The 20131-nt window shown below is 41.7% G+C and overlaps 1 protein-coding gene across 1 annotated transcript in view; it reads right to left on the bottom strand.

The window, feature by feature from the left end:
• LOC105016195 (receptor tyrosine-protein kinase erbB-4) overlaps nucleotides 1-20131 on the bottom strand; it is a 344454-nt gene that overhangs the window by 165580 nt on the left and 158743 nt on the right. The window contains exon 2 of the mRNA XM_013137977.3: nucleotides 36-187. Within this exon, the coding sequence (XP_012993431.1) occupies nucleotides 36-187 (152 nt within the window). The remainder of the gene's footprint in view (nucleotides 1-35; nucleotides 188-20131) is intronic.

Below are 20131 nucleotides of genomic sequence, written 5' to 3'. Positions count from 1 at the left end.
CAACGCTATGTAGACATGGTACTGTCAGATCTTACCCTCAGGAAGGAGAGGTCTCTGGAGCGGCCAATGCTGGTGATCTCCAGATTACCCATGACCACCTCACAGTTCTCATAGTACTTCCTAAAGACACGGTATTGCTGCTCCAGGTCGGACAGAGTACTCAGCATGTTCTCTGTGCCCGCACATACTGTAAGAGAGAGGAGAAGGAGATGATGTCAGCTGTGCATGTTTTACAATGTACATGACAACCTTGGTCCTCACATCACTTTGAAACAACCTGCTCTGACTTGAAAGAAAGTAGAAGGAAGTGTCTGTTAGTTTCCCTGTACTGGTGATGGTTTTTGGTGGCAGTAAAAACATAGCAAAATCAAGACTGGATATCCCAAATCTATTTTTATGTTTGATTTATTTGTGCTTTTTATTTTACAGTCTCTACACATCAAGCTAGACAGGTCAATGGAGATACAGTATATGTACAGTGGGGAGAACAAGTATTTGATACACTGCCGATTTTGCAGGTTTTCCCACTTACAAAGCATGTATAGGTCTGTAATTTTTATCATAGGTTCTCTTTAACTGTGAGTGACGGAATCTAAAACAAAAATCCAGAAAATCACATTGTATGATTTCTAAGTAATTAATTTGCATTTTATGGCATGAAAAAAGTATTTGATACATCAGAAAAGCAGAACAAATATTTGGTACAGAAGCCTTTGTTTGCAAGTACAGAGATCATACGTTTCCTGTAGTTCTTGACCAGGTTTCCACACACTGCAGCAGGGATTTTGGCCCACTCCTACATACAGACCTTCTCCAGATCCTTCAGGTTTAGGGGCTGTCGCTGGGCAATACGGACTTTCAGCTCCCTCCAAAGATTTTCTATTGGGTTCAGGTCTGTAGACTGGCTAGGCCACTCTAGGACCTTGAGATGCTTCTTACGGAGCCACTCCTTAGTTGCCCTGGCTGTGTGTTTCGGGTCGTTGTCATGCTGGAAGACCCAGGCATGACCCATCTTCAATGCTCTTACTGAGGGCAGGAGATTGTTGGCCAAGATCGTGCGATACATGGCCCCATCCATCCTCCCCTCAATACGGTGCAGTCGTCCTGTCCCCTTTGCAGAAAAGCATCCCCAAAGAATGATGTTTCCACCTCCATGCTTCACGGTTGGGATAGTGTTCTTGGGGTTGTACTCATCCTTCTTCTTCCTCCAAACATGGTGAGGGGAGTTTAGACCAAAAAGCTCTATTTTTGTCTCATCAGACCACATGACCTTCTCCCATTCCTCCTCTGGATCATCCAGATGGTCATTGGCAAACTTCAGGCGGGCCTGGACATACGCTGGCTGATTTTAATCCATGATGGCGTAGTGCGTTACTAATGGTTTTCTTTGAGACTGTGGTCCCAGCTCTCTTCAGGTCATTGACCAGGTCCTGCCATGTAGTTCTAGGCTGATCCCTCACCTTCCTCGTGATCAGTGATTCCCCACGAGGTGAGATCTTGCATGGAGCCCCAGACCGAGGGAGATTGAACATGATCTTGAACTTCTTAAATTTTTTAATAATTGCGACAACAGTTGTTACCTTCTCACCAAGCTGCTTGCCTATTGTCCTGTAGCCCATCCCAGCCTTGTGCAGGTCTACAATTTTATCCCTGATGTCCTTACACAGCTCTCTGGTCTTGGCCATTGTGGAGAGGTTGGAGTCTGTTTGATTGAGTGTGTGGACAGGTGTCTTTTATACAGGTAACGAGTTCAAACAGGTGCAGTTAATTCAGGTAATGAGTGGAGAACAGGAGGGCTTCTTAAAGAAAAACTAAAAGGTGTGTGAGTCTGTGGAATTCTTACTGGTTGGTAGGTGATCAAATACTTATGTCATGCAATAAAATGCAAATTTATTATTTAAAAATCATACAATGTGATTTTCTGGATTTTTGTTTTAGATTCCGTCTCTCACAGTTGAAGTGTACCTATGATAAAAATGACAGACATTTACATGCTTTGTAAGTAGGAAAACCTGCAAAATCGGCAGTTTATCAAATACTTGTTCTCCCCACTGTATGTGTTTTTATATAACTATATATAACTATATAACTATATATAACTATATAATCGGGGCAGGATGTATGTGTGTGTTTTTTAGAGAAAGAGAGAGAGTATGTTTGCACTTGCTGCAGAGTAATGGAAATATTTGGTATGCATCCCACAGAAATGGTCAAACGTGTGCTACTGCTTGTGCTATAGAACCTCTGCATCTCATACCAAAACAACCTTCTAAAGTTCTCCCATGTCATCTTATGTCCTCCACACACTCCACTGGCAATTAGTGGAATCGACAACACTTTACATCTAAATTGAATTAATTTGGCAGGTGCCCTTATCCAGAATCAAACAGACAACCCTGGCGTTGTTAACTCCATGCTCTAATAACTGAGGTATACTGGATCCCTACATGGTCATTGTGCTTGTCTATGGAGCAGGAAGAACTGCCCCTCCCAGCCTCCAGGTTAGGATCAAAGCCTACATCCCTACCGGAGTACTTCACTCTGCCACCTCTGGCCTCCCCAACTCTTACAGGAGGGTAGCTCTTTGTCAGCCCAATGTTTCATGTTGTAGCACCTTAATGTTTGATCCAGCTTCCTCTCCATACTAGGACTGAAGAGTTCTTACCTATATTTAAAAAAACAGAAACCTCGCCAATTTAAAGAAACTTCACTTTTTGAAAGACAGAAAAAAATATATCTATAACAAATACGCTCCATGAAATGAAATATAAAATGTCAGATTCAGCCTTTCTTTATGGACATTGACCTGGTTGGTTTATTGAGGACAAATGCACTGCATTACTTTAACTGTTATCCCCTGGCTTTAAGATGAATGCACTAACTGCAAGTCGCTGTGGATATGAGCCTCTGCTAAATGACTAAAATCTAAATGTAATGGAAATGCATGCATGTACAGAAAGCCCTGAGGCCTGGTGGGCAGATGATCCCCAGTTGGCATGTGGCCAGACTACTGAGGAGACTTCTGCTATGTAATTAAAACCTGTCTTTTCCACCCATCAAACACCTTTTACCCCACTAAGACAGGAGACATCTGCCCTGTCTACTGCCACTGCCCACGGGATACCCCAGAACATCATAAATTAAAACAATTAAAAACACAAACACACACACACAAATACTTCGGAAAACAGTGTTTTCTGTCTGCGAAGAGGTAAGAAGCTGCAAATCCAAGAAACGTGCGGAAACTTCCACTGTCATGCAATCACAGCAAGAGTACTTGGACTGAAACGGGCTGATTGTTTTTCCATTCAGACATGAGTAGAAGATTGGTCACGTTAAAACCACTGTCCCATTTAACATCAATGATGAATCCACATCCACACCCTCTTTGTCTTCACGTATGTACAGAGACATCCGGACAAAACGGCTCAAATGAAACCTATTTCCCTGTATACTGCACTACCTTTGACCCAGGTCCATGAGACCGGTAAAACAGATGAGACCGCTTTATAAAAGAAATATGAAGCGTATTGGAATGAAGCCAGTGTCTTCCACATTACCATTTAATCCCAGGCCTGTTGTCAGTGTGGGCTGTTTCCAGCCACTTCACAGTTGACAGGGGAGCCATTGGCTTGACAGGGGTGACAGAATCCTCCTAGAGTGTTGTCACACAGTCACCCATGAACTGCCGCCTACCGCTCGGGGAACACACACACACACACACACACACTCACTCACTCACTGCACACACCCATATACTTAAAATACACACACTCCGAAACCTCCCCTTAAATATCATACCTCAGTATTTACAGTTCTGAAAACCCCGTCCCCCCTTTTCCACACCTTTCTCCGCTCCCCCTCCAACCCCTCCTTCCCTCGTGTTCGTCTTCATTTCTACATGTTTACCAATTAACTCAACCTTCCAATCAAGAGCGGCAAATAAAAAGAGAACTCCTACTCCTTTTTTAAAGTAAACTCGTACCCCACTGTTTGTATTAGCAGCACTTTGAAGTCCCAACTTTCAATCATTTCCCCATTTATTTCCCTCCATTACCTCTCCAGAAAATGGATAGATGAAAAAGAGAACAATCAGCTTCAAGGCACCGAGGGGCTATAAAGAGAAATGGAACCTTGTTCAAACAATTCCTCCTAACATGATGTTATATTAGAAGGGGCAGAGGGAGCATACCGTTCGAACTGAACAGTAAAATGAGTCTTCCCAAATGGCGCCCTATTTTACTTACCCTGCTCCTGCTCCAAAGCAGTGCACTGTATAGATAAGAGGCTGTCTCTTGGGATGTAGACAACACAAGGACGAGGCAGGTGTCAAACAGAGATAGCATGTGGGTCAGGTGTGATATGATGATATATGTGGAGGCCTGGGTGTTTTCAATAACGGTCAGCATGAATATAGAACGGAGCGGGGGGGGGTATCATAAATAGGGTCTTCCTGGTAATAAACAGTTATTATGGCCTCAAGTTATGATGAGGAGACAACAGGGGCATCATCAGCCATAGAACCTCCATACGCTTCAGATAAACATACATTTCTCATGTCACTGAGGTTGCGTTGTAGTTAATCCATTGTGAAACCTTCAAGGTAGATTTATGACAAACAGACTTAAAGATGAACTCACAGATAAAAATGTTATGCTTTTACGGTGTAAAGGATTCTTAAAGTAGATTCAGAAGCCACAACGAATGCTGTCTTCAGAAACATTGATTTAACACCGGTTTCCAAAATGTTGCTGTATCCCTTCCCAGAACATGATTGTTTTGTCTGCATGTCAGCATGATTTAATCATGTTCCGTCATAAACGCTTTGTATGTTGTTGTTGTAAAGACTTTTTATTTCTGGAGACTATGTCCATCTAAGACAACTATGTATTGCATAGCATAGGGCTTGTAAAGTGGTGTTTGATCAAAGCAAAATATTTCAGAAAAGGCCGGAGAAATGTCTTTGGTACCAAAGACATTTGAACTACAAACGGTTCTGCCCGTGAAAGTTATATAATGAAAGACATATAAATGAACTCAGAGTCGCCAGCGTCTCTTCTCCAAACATTATGCATGTTTCACAATGCGTTTCGCTATACAATTAACTGTACAGTAAATACAAATTCATTTAAATGTTAACTTTTTTAAATTGTTCCAAAAACTCCAAATATAGTTGTTAAATGATCCATGGTACAGCATGTCCTTCATATCACGTGTTAGCTTAGAAGAAAAGTAAAATTAAAGGCAATGAAGGGCAAGGACTTCAGAGGGTGTGACAAACCAAACGAATCATCTGAGCACAGTCAAGTCTTGATGTCACTGTACATTATGATCAATACAATCAGTTCTGCTGAGTGGTAATTACTCAGTTATCAGTCATCTGTAATAGAAGCTGACAATCCGACAATGCCTGTAATGAAAGTCTATAGCTCCATGTGAAACCTGCATGGTGCTGAAGGCCCACGCAGGGGACGACAGGAAAGCCACCTGTACCAGCCGGGCTAGATGTTCAAGTGGACCAAGATTTGATGTCTGTCATACTGTGTACACTTATAGCTGAGCTGAACCAAGCCATGCCAAGCTGTACTCATCTGTCCCGGTTGCTGTTCCAGTACAGTGTCTGGGAGAATACTAGGTGGGACAATGTGAAAAGAAGGACAGAAGTTGAACAAACGTTTGGTTAAATATACACACGGTCTCGTGTAGCTCACTCAGTAAAATATTAGCTGATGCAATACCAGCGTCATCGATTCGATTCAATGGAGGGCCCTGTTCTAACATTTATGTAAAATGTATGCACTCAGTACATTACATTACTAGGGATAAGCATCGGCTAAACCACTTAAATTTTTTTAAATGTACACTGAACAAAATTATAAACGCAACACTTTTGTTTTTGCCCCCATTTATCATGAGCTCAACTCAAAGATCTAAGACTTTCTCTATGTACACAAAAGGCCTACAGTGGGGAGAACAGGTATTTGATACACTGCCAATTTTGCAGGTTTTCCCACTTACAAAGCATGTAGAAGTCTGTAATGTTTATCATAGTTACTCTTCAACTGTGAGTGACGGAATCTAAAACAAAAATACAGAAAATCACATTGTATGATTTTTTTTATGTCATTAATTTGCATTAATTCCATCACACGGCACAATGCCAAAGATGTCGCAATTTTTGAGGGAGCGTGCAGTTGGCATGCTGACTCAGCTCATGATAAATGGGGGCAAAAGTGTTACATTTATGATTTTGTTTTGTTTGTAAATACATTATTTTGGCATGGCTGGTACAAACATGTAGTGAAAATATTCTCCCCCTAAAGAGTTTAAGGAATACAGTGGCCTGTTACTGAGGCACAATGTTTTCAAATCCTCCTGCGAATCCTCATGATTGTCAGAGGTTAGATATAATTTCTTCGCTGGGATTTCCATTTTAAAAATGATGGACTGAGGCGATGAATGTCAATATTGGATTTCTTCATATTTATATAATTAAAAGTAATATTAGAGGCCTGAGGTAAAGCAAAGAATTGCAAGCCAGGGTTTCATTGTGTTTGCTTGTGGTCATCTATATGTTTAGGACAGCAGTCTGTTTTAGGTGTCCTGGTTTGTTTACACCTCAGGACGGTATAGCGTACCTAAAAGATGCTGTCTGGGACTATTGTTAAAAACAGATAATTTTTTCAAACCTCCCATTTTGGGATGAATGTCTAATATATTGTTTGTATAATTCAAAAGTTATAAGAAGAATCACTATCACACCTCAGCCATGACATTCCAAGTTTGAAGGCGAGTGGTTTTGATTACAAAGGGGACATGGAATTTCAGCTCATACATGACATACACTGACCTTAAGGATTATTAGGAACACCATACTAATACTGTGTTTGACCCCCTTTTGCCTTCAGAACTGCCTTAATTCTACATGGCATTGATTCAACAAGGTGTTGAAAGCATTCTTTAGAAATGTTGGCCCATATTGATAGGATAGCATCTTGCAGTTGATGGAGATTTGTGGGATGCACATCCAGGGCACGAAGCTCCCGTTCCACCACATCCCAAAGATGCTCTATTGGGTTGAGATCTGGTAACTGTGAGGGCCATTTCAGTACAGTGAACTCATCTTCATGTTCAAGAAACCAATTTGAAATGATTCGAGCTTTGTGACATGGTGCATTATCCTGTTGGAAGTAGCCATCAGAGGATGGGTACATGGTGGTCATAAAGGAATGGACATGGTCAGAAACAATGCTCAGGTAGGCCGTGGCATTTAAACAATGCCCAATTGGCACTAAGGGGCCTAAAGTGTGCCAAGAAAACATCCCCCACACCATTACACCACCACCACCAGCCTGCACAGTGGTAACAAGGCATGATAGATCCATGTTCTCATTCTGTTTACGCCAAATTCTGACTCTACCATCTGAATGTCTCAACAGAAATCAAGACTCATCAGACTAGGCAACATTCTTCCAGTCTTCAACTGTCCAATTTTGGTGAGCTTGTGCAAATTGTAGCCTCTTTTTCCTATTTGTAGTGGAGATGAGTGGTACCCGGTGGGGTCTTCTGCTGTTGTAGCCCATCCGCCTCAAGGTTGTGTGTGTTGTGGCTTCACAAATGCTTTGCTGCATACCTCGGTTGTAATGAGTGGTTATTTCAGTCAAAGTTGCTCTTCTATCAGCTTGAATCAGTCGGCCCATTTTCCTCTGACCTCTAGCATCAACAAGGCATTTTCGCCCACAGGACTGCCGCATACTGGATGTTTTTCCCTTTTCACACCATTCTTTGTAAACCCTAGAAATGGTTGTGCGTGAAAATCCCAGTAACTGAGCAGATTGTGAAATACTCAGACCGGCCCGTCTGGCACCAACAACCATGCCACGCTCAAAATTGCTTAAATCACCTTTCTTTCCCATTCTGACATTCAGTTTGGAGTTCAGGAGATTGTCTTGACCAGGACCACACCCCTAAATGCACTGAAGCAACTGCTATGTGATTGGTTGATTAGATAATTGCATTAATGAGAAATTGAACAGGTGTTCCTAATAATCCTTTAGGTGAGTGTAGTACTACATCTTCTGGAAACCGATTAAGCTCGACAGACCCACTTTTACCACCAGTGGCCAAAATCCTGAAATAAATCTTTAACGATTCAAACACGTTGCCATTGATTTTAAAAGCATCTTAAACTTAATATAAAATAATCTGTTCAATTGGATTCCCTCACAGTTCAGGTTTTTCACCCTCCTACTGTACTCCCTGTTAGTAATATCACATTTAATGTCACTACAAAACCCAAGAGCTTCCTTGCCCATTCCAACAATTTGTGGGTCAGAGCGTGTTCCCTCTAAATCCAGGACGAGCAAACAAATAATGCATTTCCTTGATTTACAGAAAATGTCAAACAAATAGAAAACAATATATATTAAAATGCAATCTACCTCAGACTCATATTTATTGGCAATCCCACTGTCTTACCATACTAGGATGCTAGGATGCTTCTGATGATTGGTCACCTTTGAGATCAATCATGCCTGGTATATTTTCAACATAAGGCGTGATTGATTTCAATGGAGATCCCAAAATGACAACATGATTTATTAATTAAAGCCCGATGTGACATACTTCACAAAGGTGAATATTAGAGCCTTGACTGTTCCTCTAGCTGTTGAGTGTTTCAGGAGCCTGATGGGTGATACATATTGCCCAGCGTTGCCTGGGGCATTGGAAGGCATCGACACCAGGGATTTCCTGATCTTTTTGTGCTATTACCACGTCCAAGACATTCATATGAAGGACAGTAGAGAAGTAACATTTTGTAACAGAATGTATTGAATTTTATTTGTGACCAGATATTTCTAATCTCAGTTAAATATCGACTCTACTTGAGATGAAAAAGATGTACGCAGAAAAAAACATATTAACAAAGGAATAACAGAAATCAGTGATTGTACGACACCTTTTTAAAACACAGATCGTTTTTACTGAACAACAGAAACTGAAGCGGATCAGCACCCAGTAACTTAATTATGTAACAGAATAACATCATGGGTCACTGGTCTTTATTAAAAAGAAATGCATAATTACGGATTAGTGTATTTTTTTGTAAACCGAATAGATGAAGAAACATACAAAATCCTTCTGTGCATATTTCAGTATTAGTCCATACATAATGGACCACATTTTAGGATGGAAAATAATCATTAGAAAGTAAAAACAATACTGTTAGCATTCACTTGATTTCAAAATGTGATGTTGTCCTTACATGTTGGTGCTAATGGGTCATTCTGGAAAGCATAAGCCATGTCTAGATCCTGGCATGCTAAAAACATTGTTCATGCAGTCCCAAAAACTCTGTCACTTGGACATAACCAAACAAACTTCTTGAATCTCCCATAATTCCTACAAATTCCTGTAATGCATTTGGAAATTTGGAAACCTTTCCATTGGGTTCACTGCCCTATTACATGTGGCTTGGTCTCACACAGAGAAGCGTACTACTTTGACTTCTGTTCCATCAAAAACAAGCTACTGCGAATACATTTAATGTACACTTCTAAACCATAATATAATTTTGCCAGCCAAAGCATATACCGTGTTTTATGTTGTGCTTAGAAGAAAACTGGTGGAAAATCAAAATGAGTAAAAAAAAGGGGTGGACTAAGATGAGTTGCTTTCTCTCCTATTATCTCCAGATTTAAAGTGTTTCTGATCTGCTCTCCCACTGCGTCATAGTAAATAATCCTTCTACCTCTCTCTCCCCTTTTTCTTTATCACGCCATCTTGCTATCTTTATTCTCCTCTCCATATTCTAACTCACATTTTTCCAACATTCCTCTCTCTCCTATCTTTCAATCAAGCATCTTTTTCTCTTCTCAATTATCTCCTTCTGTCCACCACATTACCTGCTCCCTCTCACACTCATACACTCTCTTCTCCTTTTCTATCACTCTAAAGCACTTTCTCTTCTCTCCTCTATCAGTTCCACATCTCTCCAAAAGAACAGGGTGATAGACTATGTCCTTTGTTATGCGTCTCATGAAGGCAGGCTACAGAATGATCACCACAGACATGGATTTATGGGCCCTCAGGTTCCCTTCAGCAGGCTACAGAATGATCACCACAGACATGGATTTATGGGCCCTCAGGTTCCCTTCAGCAGGCTACAGAATGATCACCACAGACATGGATTTATGGGCCCTCAGGTTCCCTTCAGCAGGCTACAGAATGATCACCACAGACAGGGTCCCTTCAGCAGGCTACAGAATGATCACCACAGACATGGATTTATGGGCCCTCAGGTTCCCTTCAGCGGGATACAGAATGATCACCACAGACAGGGTCCCTTCAGCAGGCTACAGAATGATCACCACATACATGGATTTATGGGCCCTCAGGGTCCCTTCAGTGGGCTACAGAATGATCACCACAGACATGGATGTATGGGCCCTCAGAGTCCCTTCAGCAGGCTACAGAAAGATCACCACAGACATGGATGTATGGACCCTAAGGGTCACACAGAGAGCAACAGACAGCATCTATAACTGTTTCAGTAATAACACTAGTCAATAGATTTCCTGGTTTCCTCTGCCAGACACAGTACATGCATCCCAACTGGATTTTTTAAAACAAGCTACAAACAACCACACATTTTTGTAACATTTTAAATAATATAATTTGTGAAATTAATCTAAATGATACTCCTCAGATAAGTTCTACCTTTTAATCAATTAATTTATGTAACCATTGCAAAAAATAACTTTTTCAATAGTGCCGGTGAGTTTATTGAACACCAATAAAGCAGAGAGTGAGTCAGACTCTCAAAGGCACATTGGGCCTCACAGCCACGCTGGGAAAGGTCATACCGATACAGAAAACTAAATGAATTAAATAAAGTTAAAAATGTCATTTCCTCGAGTAAACATCGTCAACAGCTCAATTTGGAGAGAAGAGGTAGGACGTGCCTGGGGTTTTGTTTGTCTGTTTGCGTGTGTGATAGCTCAGTTTGGCGAGAGAGAGGACGTGCCTGGGGTTGGAGATGGAAACAGACAGGCAACACATCCAATGTATCCTCTAACATCTAGCTTTGCAACTATTTGTAGCCTACAGAATATTCTCCAATGCACAAGGTTTTAAGTCCGGGACTATGTTATGTACAGTCCAGGAAACCAGCTGTGTAGTCTAGTATGGTTGGTTCCAAGCTTGAGCCTGTGCTTATGTATCACACTGCCTCCTCTGACTCCCCAGTCCAATGGGTTTCACAGGCCCAGAAATAGCCAGCCCTAGTACTACAGGACATTGTGTTTAATGGGTCCAGAACTAAGCGGCCATAGCATTAGAATACATCATGTCTCACGGGTCCAAAACTAACCAGCCTTAGTAATATAAAAAAAATTTATGGGTCCAGAACTAACTAGTACTACAGGATATATTGTTTAATCTCGCGGCGCTGACAGACCAAGAAAAATATTCCCCTCCTCTAACCTCTGATGAGCCGCGGGGACTGGTGTCGATGAGTTACAAGCTGCAGCGGCTGGTACAATCATGCCTCCAGATTACTGCCCATCTGCTAGGCAGCTTAATAACAATGATGAACTTGATTACAATAACCATAATAGTGTTAGGCGTACCGAGTGAGATGTCAGGACGGTCTGTTGAGGTCAGGCCCACTTCTCTGTAACCACGGCAGTCGGCAAAACACTTTGAGAGGGAACCGTAACGCTGTGACGGAGGTCCACCATCTAAGGTCAGAGGTCGATGACCTTCAAATTGAGCTGGTCGACCGCTTCGTATGATCAGGCTGACGCAGATTAGCTTTCAGGCCAGGCCTTGTTCAAACAGAAATGCATTTGCACACATACAGTACAAGCAGGCGAATACATACACACACACGCGCACACACACACACACACACACACACACACACACACAGTGTGTGTTTAGTAATGACTAACACCTCCGCTGAGATTAGCTGGCGTCTGGCAACAATGGTGGTAATACTTGGCCCAGCAGAGAGAATGGGGTCTCGGAGTCCATGTGGACCCTGTCACCAAAACACCTGGAAATTGGCTGCCCAGTTCCATTACATAAATCTGTTATGGACTGAAACCGCTACAACCTAGCAGGGACCCACCACAGAGAAAGACCGCCTCCTAAATGGCAACCTATTCCCTTAACTGAGCACTACCCCTGACCAGAAACATTCGTTGTCACAGGTTTCAAATAGGGTGCCACTTGAAAGGTTTTCTAAATGCTTTCTCTAAGCACGCTCACTACAGTAGGCCTTGGAGAAAAGCACCAAGCGTTTTAAACAGATTCCACAGAACCACACACTGCTTTGGGAGATTGCAGATGGACTTCATTTTCTCTCAAATATACAGGGAGACCCCACTGAGATGATTTCCATAGAGGAGGACTTCACAACCATATTGTAAGGACATTGTTCAAAGCTTGCAGTGCTACCCATAGAGATAGATAGAATATGTGTTCTGTCATTGTCATTGCAGTTAAAGGCACCAGCGAATGCAGTTTACAACTTCATTGGAGGATCTCTGTCGATGACCTGACTGGAGGCATATCAAACCAGGTCTCCAAGAGGGATCACTCAGTTAACTCTATCCGTCTCGGACGAAGCCACCACAGTGGCAGAAGATATAAAGGTTGTTTTACAGAGGTGGAAGAGAATGAGATGGGCCGATTTACAGTGCGTATTTCAGTCCAGGTTCCCTCTCAAAGTAGTACCTAAAGGGCCACTGATGAACGCAAGTGTGTGTGTGTGTTGGTGTATGTGTTTGTGTGGGGGTGCGCTTGTATGACTGTCTTCCATAGATAGCTACCATCTAAGGACTCAGGGCAGGACGCAGTTTAATGATTAGAGGGTGTAGAGGGGGATGTCAAAGTGATCAGTTATCTAGTGGGCTGTCAGGTCTCAGGATAAAGGAAGAGCTAGAGCTCTATTTTAGGCAGTACAGGAGTAAGTGTTTTGATAGTAGACTGGCCCACACACACACACACACACGCACTCATGCATGCATGCACACCCGGACACACACAACTGTGCAAAAACATCCACACACATAAACAATGACACAACACACACATACACACACACACACACCCATACACACACACGCAGAAACACAACACAACCTCTGCAACAACACTGCCAGGGCTCTGGTCACCATAGAAACAGGTCAGACTCCCAGACTTAGCCTGACAGCACACTGATGAGGTGCACAGACCCTGAGCTGTGGCGAGGTATCCTACAGGCCTCTGGGTCCTTTAGCCACAGGCTGGGGTTCATTTAATCTGAGTCTAGACCAAATCCATCCAGGTTACAGAAGAGCAGAGGGGATCATGACACACACACACACACATATAAAAATCACCCACACTCACACAGGGGATCAGAGGAGATCACAACATAAACATTAATTACCAATAATCCTCTTCACTTCCCCAACTCTCCTTGACTGACCACGTCAGCTGGCTGCCGACACCAGGTTAAAGGAAATGTGTGTGTGTGTGTGTGTGTGTGTACTCAAATTGCTATCTAAGTGAGTACCAGAGTGAGCAAAAAAAGGGAGCATTACTTTATTAAACTGAGGACACTTTGACCAGTCCTCATATAGAGATTGTTTTATTATTTTTTATTTAGAGTTTGTATTAGAATTAGGTTTAGTGTAAGAAATAAGTTTATAACTAAGGTTATGGGCTAGGATGTAGTAAGAATTTTTTTTTGTCCTATCATACCAGCCACTTGTTTTATACCTGTACAGCTATGGGCATTGGAGGAGACTTGTAGCTGTGGTATTTGGGAGTCCCTGCAATGCTTTAGACTATTAGTGTGTCCTACATATTGACCTGTCCAGATTTCCAGAACAGATATATCTAATATCAAGGCAAAGCAAGTAGCGATGCACTACTTTAGGTCAGAGGTCATTGGCAATTTGGCCATATGAGGGAGAAGGTGTAACTTGTACACTAATGGTCTAGATACTACATCAAGGTCCCTGAAATGTTTTGAAGCCTTTTGACTGTAGTGATTTGTGGATATAACAAGTATTTCAAACGTGTGTGTGCGTGCATTTGTTTGCCAATTGTGTCCATGTTCGCTTTCTGCTAGTGTGTGTGTGTGTGTGTGTGTGTGTGCTGCAGATGCCGGTAAAGCCTAAAGACTGTATAGATTGTTTACAGATCAAAAGTGAGACTTCATAGTTTTCAGCTCACTAGTTTATTAACACTTAAGGGGAGTGCTACTGGAGATGTGATTCTGTTTTCTGTCAAATATTCAGCCAGATTTGAAACATAATATTGAGACCTTAAATTCTATGGATGGCATTGAGACAGAGCTTGTTGCATCAACTTTTGTGAAGGTTAAATGTGTGTTATCATGTGAAACAAAGTATGTTGCGCTAGGTGATAGAGGACAAAACTGGTGGGATGTATGGGTGAGAACAGGTGTGGTGCCAGGTGAAGGAGGAAATATTCGTTCTGACTGTCCAGCTTTGCTTGACCGCTCCCTGGCCCTGACCCACTAGTCTGGAGGCTGACAGTGGTCATTGTGATTCTGACCGTACGGTAAAACACACTCAAACATAAACACACAGAAACCAACAGACTGCCAATCAATCGCTGAATTACACATACACACACTTCACAGATACACTCACCAACTGTCATCCCTAAATTTGTATTGGCCATACTACTTAATATGTGATTTCTATGATGCTTTTGTAAGAAGTCTGCAAATATATTATTTGTATGTTGTGTTTGTACATAATGTTACAAGTTCTTATGTTCTCCAAATGATAACTATTTACATTTGTTTTAAGGAAAGCGGTTAAACAAATTAAATGTTTTAAGATAACAATACACCATCTAAAAAATAGATGTAATACTGTGGTGATTTTAGAAATAATTAAGGCATTTGTACTTTATACTGTGAATCCAGATGTGAGTCCAAAACTGCTTCAGGTGTGGCCAGTTTAAATTCAGTTCTAGAAAGGCACTGGAATTAAAGAGCAATACATGCTCAATTCCATTCAGAATCAACTTCAGATGCACACCACTGAGCACCAGGAAAGCAGAACTTTCCCAGATCCGCCAACAGGATCTCTCAGCTAACTTACAGCCAGGGTTGGGAAGGTTACTTTTTTAAATGTAATCCGTTACAAGTTACCTGTCCATATTTGTAATCAGTAATGTAACATACTGAACAAAAATAGCCTATAACCAACTGAAAACCTTTTGAGGGATCAATCAATGTTAGAGTTTACATAGCTGGCAAAAACGGAATTCTCATTTTAACTTATAAGTTGTGTAGGCTACAGTGTCTTTGGAAATGGGTTTCTAAACAATTGCTTTTACCTCAATATGATTGGGCTACATCCCTATATTACAAGCTAAATGACAATTACAAGAAAAGGGTATTGACTTTGTTGTACATCGAAATTAAGATATCCGTAGCTTTTCGCGCATAAACTAAATCTGCAGTAGTCTGATGACTTGCTCCACAACCAACATTGTCAAAATGTAGAAACCCTCCGCATGCGAATGCACGTTTGCAATCGTGAACACCTGCATCGTTACCCGCGCGAAAGTTACCTGCGATTGTTATGGCCACCAGTGATGGATTTTCAAAACGCAAAGGAAAGAAATAAACTGTGATTATATGCACTCTTATCTCAAAGTAAATGATAGCTTAAAGTGAATGAAGACAGCAGCCAATGAAAAACAATGAACACAATTTTCTGAGATGCCAAGCAAGCAGCATCACATGGCTTACCTATGGACGGAGTTGATGTGGCGGCGTCAAATGGAAATTATCATTCTTTGGAAGAGTGCTTCCCAACTCATCTTTTCTCCTCAAATGTGGTAAATTCCATATAATGTTTTTTCTTGAAGGCAGTGCCATGTTACAGCTATCTAACAAATTTGCCTATTAAACAATTCCTGTAAAAGTTATTCGGTGCAACTCCTCCTGGCTGTGTTGTTCGGTGCATTTGACAAATAAACCTTGAAACTTGAAAAAGATATAACACCAGTTAGGTCTATTGCCTGTCATTGTTCTGAGAATGATGCGTTGAGTAGATAACTAAATAACATTTTGTTTGACAAATTTTATCGAAGATATACTGTTTTTACCAGCCATCCAACCAACCAAAACTAGCACTTCCTCCGCCACTAAACTGGTTTTATAAATAATAAACTCAAACATACAACGTCATAATTATTTTGCGCACCTATTCTTTTTCAACTGAAGTAATCCAAATGTAATCATATATTTTTTCAAAGGTATCTGTTATCCGATTACATTATTATAGTTGGGAATGTAACTGATTTTTGTAATCCGTTACAACAGATTGTCCGTTACCCCTCAACTCTGCTTACAACCCATCACACCACCAGAGTTTCATACTTTTATTACAATAATATTTATTTACAAGACGGCATAACATTTGAGCGTGTTTCATGTTTATCTGCGTTTCGACATTCAGTAAACTACCAATGGTTATTCAAATATTTTTTGAGGACCTACTGAGCAAAGCACTTGCTTTTATGTTACCTTATAATACAATCCATCTACAATCAACCAGCGACCTAGGAATCCTATTCACCACAGGGGTAATTTACTTATTACCTGCACCATTACAGCCTACCGTACTTGGAAGCCCAGCTGGGGGTGACACTCTGGTTTTCATGATGGCCTCACAGGAGTTTCTGCTGGTAACCACAAAGTTCCCTGCTTGCCCCCACAATCTTCACTTGTGTTGCAGCAAGCCATGCACATACATGGCAACATAGAGTTATTCTTGTTCAAACCCCAGGGGCTCTGCTACAAATTTTCTGCCTTGCTGTCCGGCGTCACATCCCCACGAGCATCCATCCCACCTTTTCTATACCTGATTTTAGTAGCAGCTTGGATTATCAGAGGAGCCGAGGAATGGATGCTCCTGGAACCCACAACACACTACTGTGGATCGGTGATCCCCTGTGACTACGCCTCCAGGCTTTCTATTGCCCTCAACAGCCTCACTCAGGTTCTATGCCGACACTCTACTTGACTTCACAGTTAAAAAAACTTTTTGCGGCATGTACTGCACCCATTTTTTCATCATATTTTTTCATTGCCTCCCATTTTGTCTTGGGATGTTTGTTCATGGTGATGAACGAATTTCTCAAACTTTTTGTTCACCATGTTGTTTTCCTGTGCACTGCTCAATAAACTGGACTTGTTTTGCAACCTGCCTAATGCTCCTATCCCTTCCCTCTCCCTAAAGTGCCTCAGCAAGTCCCAAGAAGACATGGATGTAATCTCTTTTGTCGCTACCGAATTTCTAGGTATGCCAATGTGGAACTGTCATCATATCACCTCTTCGTCTGGCTGTATACTTGTGAAACAATTGTATCATGCTCCTTCAAGTAAACCCATCATTAACACATTCTAACATGCTAGACAGCCTGTACTCAGAGTTCTCAGTTGTAGTATCTTACTTGTCCTTAGACATTGAATTGCAGGCTCTATAGACTCAATTTGTTGGTCCTACGAAATGATAATGAGGTGTCAGCTGATTATTTCTGCAAATGCAGCAGCATAACAACATTATCACTCACACCTAGTACGGATGTTTTGGCCATATCAGAATCCTGGCATAGGAGATCTACTACTAATTCAGACGTTTTCTTTCCTGACTAAAATCCATTATGATATAATATATTCCTTAAATATAGGTCTGCCAAGGTTGGTGGGGCTGCAAGCCCTTGTAAGGGGAATCTGCAATGCTCCCTCATTCTATCAAGATCCTTGCCAGTTTTGTTCACCAGAACAAACAATTTATGTGGCTTCTTGCTATATGCCCTGATTAGCACTAAGTTACTCTGACAAACCTCAGTGAATTTATTGCTCTGCACCTGTCCTCAGATAATGTTATTAGGTGATTTAAACTAAAGCATTCTTAATAACCCTTCTCCGGTACAGCCAGCAGCTGGATGCGATAAAATCTCTCTCTCAAATTATAAAAAACCTACAAGATACAACCTTAAATCTATGAATTATGGCAATCTCATTTGGATTATCCTCACAAACATGCCTGTAAAGTGCAATTCCACAGTTTTATGCAAAGACCTCAGTTGATCATTGAATCACCTCCTCTGTCCGCAACATTAGCTTGGTCAAACGTCATAGTCAAGTGCTTGCTAAAACACTTTAATGAGTTGGCCCTTGTATGTGACATGGCTTCTGTACACTGTCATAGCCTTATAGCCTCAGTAAAGATGCCTGTTCCTATTTAAAAGAATGCTTTCATCTCTGTCCTTGATATAAAAAAACACCCCACTTCAGGATAAATAGAACGAAAATCTGTACAGCCCTAGTTTACCATTGAACTGGCAGAGCTGATTGAACTCAAACACCGGTTCTGGCGAATACTGTAGCAATAGCCTCCAAAACCTGCTGACTGGAAGTTCTCTGCACTCATGAGCTGATATACAGTAACTCACAAAGTGAGTACACCCCTCAAATTTTTGTAAATATTTGTTTAGATCTTTTCATATGACAACACTGAAGAAATGACACTTCGCTACAATGTAAAATAGAGTGTACAGCTTGTTTAACATTGTAAATTTGCTGTCCTCTCAAAATAACTCAACACATAGCCATTAATGTCTAAACCGCTGGCAAGAAAAGTGAGTACACCCCTAAGTGAAAATATCCAAATTGGGCCCAATTAGCCATTTTCCTTCCCCGGTGTCATGTGACTCGTTAGTGTTTCAAAGTCTCAGGTGTGAATGGGGAGCAGGTGTGTTACATTTGGTGTCATCGCTCTCACACTCCCTCATATTGGTCACTGGAAGTTCAACATGGAACCTCATGGCTAAGAACTCTCTGAGGATCTGAAAAAATATAAGAAGATTATAAGAAGATTGCCAAGACCCTGAACCTGAGCTGCAGCACGGTGGCCAAGACCATACAGCAGTTTAACAGGACAGGTTCCACTAAGAACAGGCCTCGCCATGGTCGACCAAAGAAGTTGAGTGCACGTTCTCAGCGTCATATCCAGAGGTTGTCTTTGGTAAATAGACGTATGAGTGCTGCCAGCATTGCTGAAGAGGTTGAAGGGGTAGAGGGTCAGCCTGTCAGTGCTCAGACCATACGCCGCACACTTCATCAAATTGGTCTGCATGGCTGTCGTCCAAGAAAGAAGCCTCTTCTAAAGATGATGCACAAGAAAGCCCACAAACAGTTTCCTGAAGACAAGCAGACTAATGACATGGATTACTGGAACCATGTCCGGTGGTCTGATGAGACCAAGATAAACGTATTTGGTTCAGATGGTGTCAAGTGTGTGTGGCGGCAACCAGGTGAGGAGTACAAAGACAAGTGTGTCTTGCCTACAGTCAAGCATGGTGGTGGGACTGTCATGGTCTGGGGCTGGTGCTGCCGTCACTGGGGAGCTACAGTTCATTGAGGGAACCATGAATGCCAACATGTACTGTTACATACTAAAGCAGAGCATTATCCCCTCCCTTCTGAGACTGGGACACAGGGCAGTATTCCAACATGATAACGACCCCAAACACACCTCCAAGACAACCACTGCCTTGCTAAAGAAGCTGAGGGTAAAGGTGATGGACTGGCCAAGCATGTCCCCAGACCTAAACCCTATTGAGTATCTGTGGGGCATACTCAACGGAAGGTGGAGGAGGGAAAGGTCTCTAACATCCACCAGCTCCCTGATGTCATCATGGAGGAGTGGAAGAGGACTCCAGTGGGAACCTGTGAAGCTCTGGTGAACTCCATGCCCAAGAGGGTTAAGGCAGTGCTGGAAAATGATGGTGGCCACACAAAATATTGACACTGTGGGCCCAATTTGGTCACTTAGGGGTGTACTCACTTTTGTTGCCAGCGATTTATACATTAATGGCTGTGTGTTGTGTTATTTTGAGGGGACAGCAAATGTACACTGTTATACAAGCTGTACACTCACTACTTTACATTGTATCAAAGTATAATTTCTTCAGTGTTGTCACATGAAAAGATATAATCAAATATTTACAAAACTGTGAGAGGTGCACTCACTTTTGCGAGATACTATAAAAGACTCCAGACATTTTCCATAAGAATGAAAAG

This window comes from Esox lucius, chromosome 16, assembly GCF_011004845.1.
Source record: "Esox lucius isolate fEsoLuc1 chromosome 16, fEsoLuc1.pri, whole genome shotgun sequence".
Taxonomy (NCBI): domain Eukaryota; kingdom Metazoa; phylum Chordata; class Actinopteri; order Esociformes; family Esocidae; genus Esox; species Esox lucius.
Note: the sequence above shows the minus strand (reverse complement) of the source record. Positions and strands in the feature narration are given on the sequence as shown.